The 13779-nt window shown below is 38.2% G+C and overlaps 1 protein-coding gene across 10 annotated transcripts in view; it reads left to right on the forward strand.

Annotated features, from left to right (window-relative positions):
* LOC130369371 (uncharacterized) overlaps positions 1 to 13779 on the forward strand; it is a 367785-nt gene that overhangs the window by 114566 nt on the left and 239440 nt on the right. For 7 of the 10 annotated variants that reach the window (XM_056574542.1, XM_056574545.1, XM_056574543.1 and 4 more), the window contains one exon: positions 8980 to 9145. In XM_056574542.1, the coding sequence (XP_056430517.1) occupies positions 9034 to 9145 (112 nt within the window). In that variant the 5' untranslated portion in view covers positions 8980 to 9033. Of the gene's footprint in view, positions 1 to 4535; positions 4631 to 4697; positions 4758 to 4940; positions 4999 to 8979; positions 9146 to 13779 lie in introns of those variants that run through there. The other 3 variants (XM_056574550.1, XM_056574540.1, XM_056574541.1) reach the window with 3 other exon arrangements.

Below are 13779 nucleotides of genomic sequence, written 5' to 3' on the forward strand. Positions count from 1 at the left end.
AACAAGCAATGGCCATTGTAAATAAGCAATGCTCATTCAACTATTGTAAGCGCTCGCTATTCAGACGTTGCAGGACCACAGATACACTTACGTAAGGACTAACGAACAGTAATTATCTTTTGGCTAAAGAAAAAGCCCAAACAAATGCTAAGCTGCATTATCGCTTGGCTTCTGACATGAACTGATAATCAGATTTTCATGTTTAAAACCATGATCCTTAAACAATGCTCCTCACTGTCTGCGCTTCCCGATATTACCCTTAATGAGATAGAACAGAAACACAAATCTGAATTATTCCAAAATCTGGTTTCTCTGGTCAGTGGTTCGAGGGTTTAACTTTGTTACAAATGCGCCAGGCTTTATGCTGTAGTGAAAGCTGCACCACAAAATCCAAACCTTTTTTTTTTTTCCCAAATTGTAAAATACATTTGGACAACACATTCTAACAAATACAAGCAGTGTATATAAGAAGGCTCTGCTGTCCTCTGTAAGTTATTTAACCCTTTAACATCAGCTTTTAAGTATAATATAGTAGTACATCTGTTAGTTATGAACATGTAAATAGTATACTGTTCATTATTACATACAATTCATTATATTATGTACAACCATGGCAGAAGCAAGTATATATGTCACTCATTTTAAACAAATTTGTTATTGTTTATACATATATATATACAAATATATTTCTGCTAATAAATACACAGGTATTAAGTTCTGGCTAACATGCATGAATTCAGGCAAGTCAGACTCTTACTCAGTACTTACAAGGTACCTTGGAATAGCTATCTGCAGAAAGGTTATTGGCTTGGCTAAAGAGGATCTTAGACATACCAAAGAGCAGTATGTTGTCTTCCTGACCAGAATTAAAGGGGTATTCCACTGGAAAACATTTAAAAATATGAATGATTACAGTACTTATCAGCTGCTGTATACTACAGAGGAAGTTACATAGTTACATAGTTAGTACGGTTGAAAAAAGACATACGTCCATCAAGTTCAACCAGGGAATTGAAGGGTTGGGGTGTGGCGCGATATTGGGGAAGGGATGGGATTTTATATTTCTTCATAATCATTAATGTTATTTTGTTCCAGGAATGTATATAACCCTGTTTTAAAGCTGTTAAATTTTCCTGCTGTGACCAGTTCCTGAGGTAGACTGTTCCATAAGTTCACAGTTCTTATGGTAAAGAAGGCGTGTTGCCCCTTGAGACTAAACCTTTTCTTCTCCAGACGGAGGGAGTGCCCCCTGGTCCTTTGGGGGGGTTTAACCTGGAACAGTTTTTCTCCATATTTTTTGTATGGGCCATTAATATACTTATATCCCCCCTTAAACGTCTCTTCTCAAGACTAAACAATTGTAACTCCTTTAATCGCTCCTCATAGCTAAGATGTTCCATGCCCCTTATTAGTTTAGTCGCGCGTCTCTGCACCCTTTCCAGCTCCACAGTGTCCCTTTTATGGACTGGTGCCCAAAACTGAACAGCATATTCCAGATGAGGCTGTACCAATGCTTTATAAAGGGGGAGTATTATGTCCCTGTCCCTCAAATCCATGCCTCTTTTGATATATGACAATATCCTGCCGGCCTTGGAAGCAGCAGCCTGACATTGCATGCTATTCTGAAGTCTATGATCTACAAGTACACCCAGATCCTTCTCTACCAGTGACTCTGACAGTTTAATCCCCCCTAAGACATACAACACATGCAGGTTATTAGTACCCAGATGCATAACTTTACATTTATCCACATTGAACCTCATTTGCCAAGTGCATGCCCAGACACTTAGTCTATCCAAGTCATCTTGTAATTTATGCACATCCTCTATAGACTGTACCGTGCTACAAAGCTTGGTGTCATCTGCAAAGATAGAAACAGAGCTGTTAATACCATCCTCTATATCATTGATAAATAAATTAAACAACAGCGGGCCCAGTACTGAACCTTGGGGTACACCACTAATAACCGGGCACCAATCAGAGAACGAATCATTGACCACCACTCTCTGGGTACGATCCATGAGCCAGTGTTCAATCCAGTTACAAACTAAAGTTTCCAAACCCAAAGACCTTAACTTACCTGTCAGACGACTATGAGGGACAGTATCAAACGATTTATCAAAATTCAGAAACACTATATCCACAGCCATTCCTCTGTCAAGGCTTCTACTCACCTCTTCATAAAAGCAAATTAGATTGGTTTGACAACTTCTATCCTTAGTAAACCCATGCTGGTTATCACTTATAATACAATTATCCTCTATGTATTCCTGTATGTAATCCCGTATAAATCCTTCAAACAATTTACCCACAATGCACGTTAAACTTACCGGTCTATAGTTTCCCGGGGAAGACCTAGAGCCCTTTTTGAAGATTGGCACCACATTCGCCTTGCGCCAGTCCCTTGGCACAAGTTGTATTTCTTTCTGGAGTTCTATTCTGTCTGACCACAGTGCTCTCTGCTGACACCTCTGTCCATGTCAGGAACTGCAGGAGAGGTTTGCTATGGGAATTTTCTCCTACTCCTACAGTTCCTAAAATGGACAGAGGTGTCAGCAGAGAGCACTGTGGTCAGACAGAAAGAAAATTCAAAAAGAAAAGAGCTTCCTTTTTAGCATACAGCAGCTAAGTACTGGAAGGATTAACATTTTTAAATAGAAGTAATTTACAAATCTGTAACTTCATGACACCAGTTATTTTTTTTTTCCAGTGGAGCACCCCTTTAATTTCCTTTTACCTCCTAGAAGGGAGCCTAAAATTGAAAGCTCACAGACAATAAGGTGAAATCCCTTTCTTAAGGATAATGACTAAACATTACTACAACAGGGGTTATTGAATGTTATATTACCACATACCCAGCATTTTGAAAAATAAAATTTTTACACCAGACAACTTTAATTTTCTGTGTCTAACAACTTAAAATCCTGAAGCGGATCAAAGATTCTCATATATTTTTAAGATGGTTTTGTGTTTTGTTGTAGGTGTCACTGCGCTCACGTGTTTTTTATTTTGGCGTACTTAAGCACAAAAGAAAGAAAAAACTTTAGTTGCTACTGTAATTATAAACAGACACAAAGGGCTTTCTGTAAAACCACAAAAAATTTGGCATATACACAATTGAAAAGTACAGGTGCTAGGAGTGTGCTAAGACTCAAAGCAAACACCAGCAGCTTTTGTGTTTTTTTTCTTTCTTTTTTTTTTTTTTTAAATGAAAGTAGTTACCTTTCTGTCTGAGAAATTTATTACCTTTTAAATATTTGCAACTCTCAACCCACAGAACAGAGCTCCACTTTGTATTATTTCCGGACAAAAGGGTTGGCTTGTGGTAACAGGCAGATGCTTGAGTGGACTGCATGGCATACGGTATACTATCAATCAAGAAAATCAATATTTGCTGTACCGGTATCTTTGTGGCGTACATTCACCTTGCTTGTAAATTGGACTGTGTACTGTATGATATGTCAGCCTCTTACTGGTTTACTCAATCATTTCTGAAGTGGGTCTTGCATGCAGGATGTTAGTTCTTATTGCTATGAAACAAACACTTAACTCTGGGGAAACTTTACTGAGAACAGAGATAACATTATGCTACTCAAAGACAGTTTTATTGAGAAACATGATATATATAGAGACAACGGTAACATATGTATGCCTATTAGTGGCCAATGTTAGTGTGGAGCATGAGTTGTTTAATAGTCTATATGAATGAAATGTATAAAATGTGTTTGTAATATAATAAGGACAATAAATGCAATTTTTTTTAAATGTATTCCTTAAAGGAGACATGTCATAGTGAAAAACGTATCCTCTATCTGCAGAATAGGAGATAGGTTTTAGATCATGGGGGTCCAACTGCTGGGACCCCCAGCAATCTCCTGTACGGGGCCTCGGCTCTCCCTGGGAGTGGCGCATCAGGACCTTCCCACAAAATGGGGGCCGCCATGCCCATGCCCCTTCCATATATCTTTATAGCAGATAGCCTTGCAGAAGATTGTGGGGGGTCCCAGTGGTTGGACCCCCACAATCTAAAACTCATCCCCCTATTCTGCGGATAGGGGATACATTTTTCACTATGGGACTTCTCCTTTTAATAATTTGCCAGTTGTTAGATTTACATTAAAAAAAACCCTAAAGGGAGTCTCCTCTGGTTCTCTTTCATACAGCCGCGCTCTGTATGTCACATGTCACCATATTTCAGTGTTTTTATGTCATCGCAAACAGGGTACAAAAATACCCTCTATTAGGCCCAAGCTCTGACACATTAATGGGTCTCAACTATAAAGGATAATTCAACCCCACTTCAATATGACTTTACCAGCTGTTACCACCATCTTTTTCTTTCTTGAGTTATTCACAATAAACAAATAAGACAATTATTGATCATGTACTAAAATAATTACATTATTGATCATGTAATATTAACAACAATGTATGAGTAAGGCCAGCTTCACATGGGTGAATTTTATTTGTTCGTATTACTGTAGCAAGTCCTGGCCTGACCATGTGTCTCATGACCCTAACTGACAGCGGTCAGCCCAGGTTATCAAAAACATGGTCAGACTCAAACTTATCACTGTAATATGGACACAATAAAGCACCTGTGATAGGCCAATGTGAAAACTGCCCAAAGGTGACTGTTATATATAGAGTTGGGACCTTTAGTATGATTTCCTCTAGTGGGTCCAATGAGCCAAAACTTATCTAAAATGAATGCCCAGCTTAAGGTCCCTATAGCAGTGACTTGTGTTACCACTATGGTAAATATCCCCACAGATTAAATGAAAAAAACATGTACTGTATAAATTATTGCTCACTGATGTTATATACCATCTCTTTGAGAGCACAGCCCCTTTATCCAGTCCAGATTTCTGTGAGATTTTAAGTTCTACCCTATAATATGCATATCAGGAGCATACAGACCCCAGAGCAAGACCATGTGGCTGCTATTGAGCCCTCGGAGGGGACCCAGTCCTGATGGTATTAGTCGTTTTGCTACTTGTAAGAAAGTGTGCTAGATCCCTAAAGATTTTTAATTCAAATCTGCATGGTTGTCTCAAAGAGGTTCATTGTGCAGGGTGGGCCATTTATATGGATGCAATTTAATAAAATGGGAATGATTGGTGATATTAACTTCCTGTTTGTGGCACATAAGTATATGTGAGGGGGGAAACTTTTTAAGATGGGTGGTGACCATGATGGCCATTTTGAAGTTGGCCATTTTGAATCCAACTTTAGTTTTTTCAATAGGAGGAGGGTCATGTGACACATCAAACTTATTGGGAACTTCACAATAAAAACAATTATGTGCTTGGATTAACATAACTTTATTCTTTCATGAGTTGATTACAAGTTTCTGACCACTTATAAAATGTTTTCAATGTGCTGCCCATTGTGTTGGATTGTCAATGCAACCCTCTTCTCCCACTCTTCACACACTGATAGCAACACCACAGGAGAAATGCTAGCACAGGCTTCCAGTATCCGTAGTTTCAGGTGCTGCACATCTCGTTTCTTCACAGCATAGACAATTGCCTTCAGATGACCCCAAAGATAAAAGTCTAAGGGGGTCAGATCGGGAGACCTTGGGGGCCATTCAACTGACCCACGACGACCAATCCACTTTCCAGGAAACTGTTCATCTAGGAATGCTCGGACCTGACACCCATAATGTGGTGGTGTACCATCTTGCTGGAAAAACTCAGGGAATGTGCCAGCTTCAGTGCATAAAGAGGGAAACACATCATCATGTAGGCCACTAGATATGCGAAATTGCTACATGATGATGTGTTTCCCTCTTTATTAACTGAAGCTGGCACATTCCCTGAGTTTTTCCAGCAAGATGGTGTGCCACCACATTATGGGTGTCAGGTCTGAGCATTCCTGGATGAACACTTTCCTGGAAAGTGGATTGGTCGTCGTGTGCCAGTTGAATGGCCCCCAAGGTCTCCCGATCTGACCCCCTTAGACTTTTATCTTTGGGGTCAACTGAAGGCAATTGTCTATGCTGTGAAGATACGAGATGTGCAGCACCTGAAACTACGGATACTGGAAGCTTGTGCTAGCATTTCTCCTGCGGTTTTGCCATCAGTGTGTGAAGAGTGGGAGAAGAGGGTTGCATTAACAATCCAACACAATGGGCAGCATATTGAACACATTTTATAAGTGGTCAGAAACTTGTAAATAACTCATGAAAGAATAAAGTAACATTAAAACCAAGCACATCATTGTTTTTCTTGTGAAATTCCCAATAAATTTGATGTGTCACATGACCCTCTTCGTATTGAAAAAACAAAAGTTAGATTCAATATGGCCGACTTCAAAATTGCCGCCATGGTCACCACCCATCTTGAAAAGTTTCCCCCCTCACATATACTAATGTGGTCAGAAACTTGTAAATAACTCATGAAAGAATAAAGTTATGTTAAAACCAAGCACATCATTGTTTTTCTTGTGAAATTCCCACATGACCCTCTTCCTATTGAATAAACAAAAGTTAGATTCAAAATGGCCGACTTCAAAATTGCCGCCATGGTCACCACCCATCTTGAAAAGTTTCCCCCCTCACATATACTAATGTGCCACAAACAGGAAGTTAATATCACCAACCATTCCCATTTTATTAAGGTGTATCCATATAAATGGCCCACCCTGCAGATCATGTGCATCTACTAAATTTACTGAAGCATCCTGGGAAAGTTGCATTGGTACTGGACATCAGGTTGTAGATTACACATGTTGTCATGTTTAATGACAAAATACACACTTAAAAGGTAATATACAAATAATAAAAACAGCTGATTTTACTCTGTACAAACATAACATAGACCTTTGTTCATATCAACTTCTGTGAAAGGGCCTATTAACTTTGAAGGTTCACCTTTGTGATGCTGTCATCCTCAAACAAATGATCAAAATCATAATTCATCTGCTTAGCAATGCAAGCCGTTGTCTGTCTTAGTACTGGTACAGCATCTTACATGTATCTAGTTGTCTACGAATGTTCTTGAATATCTAATACATTGTTCGCTTTGAAAGACTTATGATCATTTGAGACAAATACAAACTACTTGCTGGATTTGACCTTTTATGTCGCAATTAATATTTAATCTACGCATTGAGAAAACATAGGGAACATATTGCTAATAGATACAATTCCATAGCATAATATAGAACCTTATGTTAAGTTCACTAAAAGGTGAAAAGCTGTTGTGAAGCCTCAGTTGTGTTACCGTAGCACTTTTGAAGCACGGTTGAGGAGATCAATGAAGGTTCAAATGAAATAGCTATAAATCTCTAGAGAATTGATCATTGGTATACTTTTATTTTATTTTAAGAGTCAAACAATGAAACTTTTATTGATCACAGACAAAAGATAGCATCAATATGATCAGAACAGAGCCCCCCCCTTCCCTCCCCCCTTTCCCCCAAAATCCAACATTAGTAAGGTTAGTACAGGGACATACAGTGGTGCATATATGGACAACTTTTATTTTAGTTTATTCAAAGAAACCAAGGAGGCAAAACATTTTATATTTAAGGAAGATAAAAGGACAGGGGCTTATAGCCATAATATGGGCATAAATATGGTCTTGTGTTACTCTAGTATGAAACCAGTTTTGGGGCTCTGTAAAAAGAAAAAAGTGATAGAGACATGTCAAAAGTTGTGATTGGTGGGGTCTTAGAGCTGAGACCCACCTCAATCACTAGAAAGAGTGAGGAGAAGTACCCAGCTGAGCATTTATTTCCATCCTATTCTTCTCACTGCAGCAGACGGGCTTTATAGACTTCTATAGTACCCCTCTCCTGCAAAGATGAGAAAGATGGGGAAAGAAGCACTTCTCCTCGCTTGTTCTAACTACTGTTTGGGGGGGGGGGGGGGGGGTCACTGTGACATGTGAGAAACACATTTAGGAACAAAACACTATGGGGGAGATTTAGAAAAACCTGTGTAGAGGAAGGGTGGTGCCGTTGCCCATAGCAACCAGATTACTCCTTTTTCATTTTTAAAGAGGCCTGTGAAAAATTAAAGAAGCAATCTGATTGGTTACTATGGGCAACTGGTCAACTTTTCCTTGCACAAATTTTGATAAATCTCCTCCTATATATCTAGCCATTCTAATATTTCAGTATAGACTTTAACATCTAGCCATGCAAAAAAAAAAAAAACTGCCATTAAAGGGGTTATCCAGGAAAAAACTTTATATATAATCTCAACTGGCTCCAGAAAGTTAAACAGATTTGTAAATTACTTCCATTAAAAAAATCTTAATCCTTTCAGTACTTATGAGCTGATGAAGTTGCATTGTTCTTTTCTGTATAAGTGCTCTCTGATGACACGTGTCTCGGGAACCGCCCAGTTTAGAAGCAAATCCCCATAGCAAACCTCTTCTACTCTGTGCAGTTCCCGAGACAAGCAGAGAGCACTGTTGCCAGACAGAAAACAACAACTCAACTTCAGCAGTTGATAATTATTGAAAGGATTAAGATTTTTTAATAGAAGTAATTTACAAATCTGTTTAACTTTCTGGAGCCAGTTGATATATATATATATATATAAGTTTTTTCCTGGAATGCCCCTTTAAAAGCTGACACCGACAGGATCTCAAAATGCTATGTGTAAAACTGTCCTACGGGTGTATTCAAACAAATCTGTAGTTTACAATTTGGTCAGAAACCAGACAGAAGAACTGTTTTTCTGTAAAATATTGAAATAACTGGGTTTTTGTTTCTAGTTCATGCATGCTTTTAATATTATGTGTGTAAAAACTGCATCTAAAAACTGTGGTTCAGTTGTGCAATACATTTTGACCATACTAAGGGTACATTATTTGGATGAGTTGATATCGCCCCAAATCTGTCATACAATTCTTGGCTTATGGAATGCACTGACATAGCTTTGTTTTTTTTTTTATTTGTTTTTTTTAAATATAGGCAGTTATAGATCTAACAATAATGTTTTCTTATTTTTATATTTTACAGCACAAGCATCAAAATACAAGAGATACTTCACCATGCCCCCGTTTCATTGCTCACATGGCAACACCGCCAGATGAGCAACACTACTCCAAGATGGCTGGTAACAGATCTGCTGGATATCCTAGGAATCAAAGAAACCTGCATGGAAAACTGTCATCTAGCACCCCAGGTAACTTGTTGTTTTTATTAAAGGCAAACTTTACTTATAGGGAATGATTGTGTACATCGGATCTGTCAGTTTGGTTGTGGTCTCTTTTGACTCTTCTGGTGGTTTACTAGTCTTTTGTGGGGACATGGAACAGGCTGAAGTTGGTTATAGGGGCTAGTATGGAAAAGTAGTTTATTTTGGAGTCAATGGCCCACATTTATCATTGTAGTTGCAAGTGAAGCATTTTTTTACACCTTTTTTTTGTGTGCTGGTAATGTGTAGGAGCACCAAATTTATTAAAAGGTAAAAGAGCTTTGATAAATTTTGTGCAGGTCACATTTTCTGAAATTTCTGTCTACACATACACCAAAAAACTACACCATGTCTGGGCTGGTGTAGTTTTAGAGACTTTTCAGTGGCTTTGCGCCTTTTTTGCTCCTTTTTACAAAAAGGCGCAATGATAAATCCCTTCCATATCATGTCTATTGCCAAAATCAGTGGATTGCAACTCAAAATCAGTGGATTGCAACTCAAAATCAGTAGATTGCAACTCAAAATCAGCAGAAATGTGTAAACGAAAAGGGGCAAAAAAAGGCGCAAAAAAACCTGCCTGCGCCTTTTTTTGCCCCTTTTTTAGACACAAAAAACAGTCTAAAGACAATGATAAATGTGGGCCAATCTTGTAAAGAAGACTTCACCAAACCTTGTAAAGAAGACTATAGGTTTTTGCCAAGCAGTATCAGGAAGTTGGGCTGAGGTCTCTAAATTCTGTCTTCTGCCACATATCAGTAAATAACTTTCCAAGCTACACTATAAGCACCTCCATTGTTTCTCAGTTTTTTCCCCCATATTCTTACTCATCCATTTCCAGCCCAGCCTGTCTGACCAAAATCACATTTCTCACTCTGCTTTTCTTCCCCCAAATATATTAGAGAATCCACTCCCAGAAAACTATATTCCATCAAAGTCCTTTCTTAGCAGGTTAATAAAATAAAACTTAAGTCATTGGAAAAAGTTGTTCTGTAGGTAAATATTAGGGTTCTTTCTTGGAGTTGCCATTAGGGCAAAGAAAGTTAAAGGGGTACTTCAATGGAAAAAAAAAAATTTCTACTCAACTGGTGCCAGAAAGTTAAACAGATTTGTAAATTATTTAAAAATCTTAATCCCTCCAGTACTTTTCAGCGGTTGAATGCTGCAGAGAAAGATGTATATTTATTTTCTGTCTGACCACAGTGCTCTCTGCTGACACCTCTGTCCATGTCAGGAACTGTCCAGAGCATGTTAGGTTTGCTATGGGGATTTGTTCATGCTCTGGACAGTTCCTGACACGGACAGAGGTGTCAGCAAAGAGCACTGTGGTCAGACAGAAAAGAACTATACAACTTCCACTGGAGCATACAGCAGATAAGTACTGGAAGGATGAAAATTTTTAAATAAAAGTAATCTACAAATCTGTTTACCTTGTTGGCACCAGTTGATTTTAAGTTTTTTTCCCCACTGGAGTACCCCTTTAAAGTACAACTGTCATGAAATTGTCCCCTATAAACTAATCCTAGGGTGACATAGTTGTTTACAATTGCAATTTAGGCATACCCTTTAGCAGCCTTGATCAGGCTAAAAAATGCTTTATACCATGGTCAGCAACAGTCAATTAGGTGTGGCTATGCCACGCTTATCCCCTGTATGTCAGCACTGGGACCACTGTGTGATTGAAGCACAGGTCCAGCGCATGTGCCCCTTATCATTTTTACGTGCAGGCGGCAAGTTTTTAAAACAAGCTCTTGTTCCCGATGGCCCCAGTGGACTTACGTAATGCTATAGGCAGAGAGTGAGCGAGCTCTCTACCTCCAGTTATTGCAGCATGCCACTGTAAGAAGAAAGCAGAATGGCCACTGAGAGAGCAAGCGCTTGCTCTGAAAGTTTGCCACCCGCACGTAGGAATGATAAGGTGCGCATTCTTTAGCACATGTCTGTCAATCACACATCAGTCCCAGTGCTGACATACAGGGGATAGGTGTGGTGGCCGCGGGGCATAGCCACGCCTATCCGACTGTTGCTGACCTCTGAATAAAGCATTTTTTAGCCTGATTAAGGCTTCTAAAAAGCAGCAATAGGTATGCCAAAATTGTAATTGTAAACAGCTGTGTCATCCTGGGATTAGTTTATGGGGAACAATTTCATGACCGTTGCATTTTAAACTATCTCTTCTGTACATCTCCCATTGTGATCTCTGCTGAAAAGATGTACTGTATGTAGGCTATTCCTAATAGTAAGAGCTGCATAAATGTTGACAGTTTTCTAATAACTGATGGAACAACCCGTCATTTCTAATAAAGCACTAGAACAAACACCACATGAATTCTCGGCATCTGGAAATATAAGAAGGAATTCCAGAAAGCAAGTATAGTACATTTCATCCTATAATAGTGTGATGCATAAGCAAAACAATGCATTAAAGTAAAGCTCTGTATAGTAAATGGAAGAACTGCATAAAAGCTATACAATAGTATTATATTAATATGGGAAATACAAGGGGCACTGAATCTAAGAATAGAATTGGCAGCTGCTCGTTTCTACAAGAACTGGAACAAGTAACAGGAAATGCACTTAAGGAGTCAAAGACAAGCAATACCTTGTGTGATGTGTGGGGGAATACATATTATGTGTGCAACTATTTCTTTAAAAAAAAAAAACCTGCACAATAGGTATCAAAATGTTTGTTAATGCAAAGGCATTCTCCGGGCCCACTCATTGATACACATATTGGGAGAACTTGGCAGAGACATGAACATTTTACTGGAGAAGGGTCAAAAACTAATTATTCACCATATGGTCGCTGCCTCCACAACAATTGTGTAAGAGGAAAAAAAGGAAGTCCCCGAGCTGATTTCTTTGGGCAGTTTGCTCAGTGATGACTCTCTTGACACATGCCATTTATTCGCTTTCTGAACAACAGATGGGCTAAGACTGGGAACTAAGGGAAAAGCATGGCAGAACCCTGATACCAGCTTGGGCCTTTTATTCCACAGAATGACTTTAAGTCACATGGTCCAAGAACATAACAAGTGGGGAATTGTACTCTCAGGATTTCCTAGCTTTTCAAACTGGCTAGACGTAATTTTGACTGCCTTTTTCGTATTTTGTTTATTAAAAGGATCAGGGCTGTGGATGAAAGAGATTACTTGATTGTAGTGCAGGCTGTTCTCTGCCAATGACACTCTTTTCATTGTAAGGAGGGAGAAGTTAGTTGGCAGTTTGACGGATAACAATATAGCCCGTCTCCAAATTAAAACTTAAACTCATTTTCTTGCCTTTTCAGTTGTAAATTTTCCCTATGCGCATCAAAAGGGGAAAATACTAGGATTTCAAGTATTCAAACATAAAAAGCCTTAAATCGGTGGCTTTCTTTACTAGAAATAGGCGTAAACTATAATTAGACATATGCATTTCCAAATCACGTTCCTTACTTTAACATGATTCATGCTTTTTAGAGCCTTAAAACTTTTTAAAAAGCATTGAAAGGATACTGTATATTTCACAATACAGAAATAGTATTATTTAACAAAACAACATTTTCTGCAATTAATATTACCTTAATCACAATTAATGGTGGGAAACTGATAAATATTGTTTAAACCATTGTAAACATTAATGGTATATGTGTGTGTGTGTGTATATATATATATATATATATATATATATATATATATATATATATAGCAACAATGTTCTTTGAGCAGCACATATTGTGTTTTCGACCAGAGTACCCCTTTAATGTTGGAGGGGTATTAAAGACCTGGCTGCCATATCATTAAACACCAGTCCTGTAAATAACAGGTGGGGGCCCCTTTATAGCCTTTCCATGAGGGATTAAGAGCCTTAAATTATGAACAATCAGAGGGTAAGGAGATTAAACTTGTGCAATAGACTGGTTTGGTGATGTATAGCTAGGCAATAAATACAAATTACACACTATATATATATATATATATATATATATATATATATATATATATAAAAGAAAGGGAAGACCGCAGCACTCGGATATGGTATCAAAAGAAAATAGTGATTTTTATTCCATGAACAGGCAGTGCGACGTTTCGGTGTCCTCACAAAACCATTTTCAAGCCAACTCTTAGTGATCACAACACAGTATAAATAGCATGTGGTACATCACAATCAATTACATACAAATCAAACAATTATTGTAAAAATAAAGTGCAAGTGCAATCAGTGCATATTATAAATATATAGGGGATGTACATAAGTCATCCAAATACAAGTGAGTGAAGGTTAAAAACATATTCATGTACATCACATCACAATCACATGATAAGGAATTGTGCATGCTGATTGGTCCATTCTTCCGTAGTTGTATACAGTTGGCGTTCGTCGCCATTACTCATGCACGCTTGGGATCTGCTATGCCGGTGAGTCAAGCCACACATCTGCCCTGCCCCCCTATGATTCGTATCTTTCACCTGATATATATAAATGCCATTTATCTTTTTTATCTTTTTATGTACTGTGATGTACATGAATATGTTTTTAACCTTCACTCACTTGTATTTGGATGACTTATGTACATCCCCTATATATTTATAATATGCACTGATTGCACTTGCACTTTATTTTTACAATAATTGTTTGATTTG

Source organism: Hyla sarda, chromosome 4 (genome assembly GCF_029499605.1).
Source record: "Hyla sarda isolate aHylSar1 chromosome 4, aHylSar1.hap1, whole genome shotgun sequence".
Lineage (NCBI taxonomy): Eukaryota > Metazoa > Chordata > Amphibia > Anura > Hylidae > Hyla > Hyla sarda.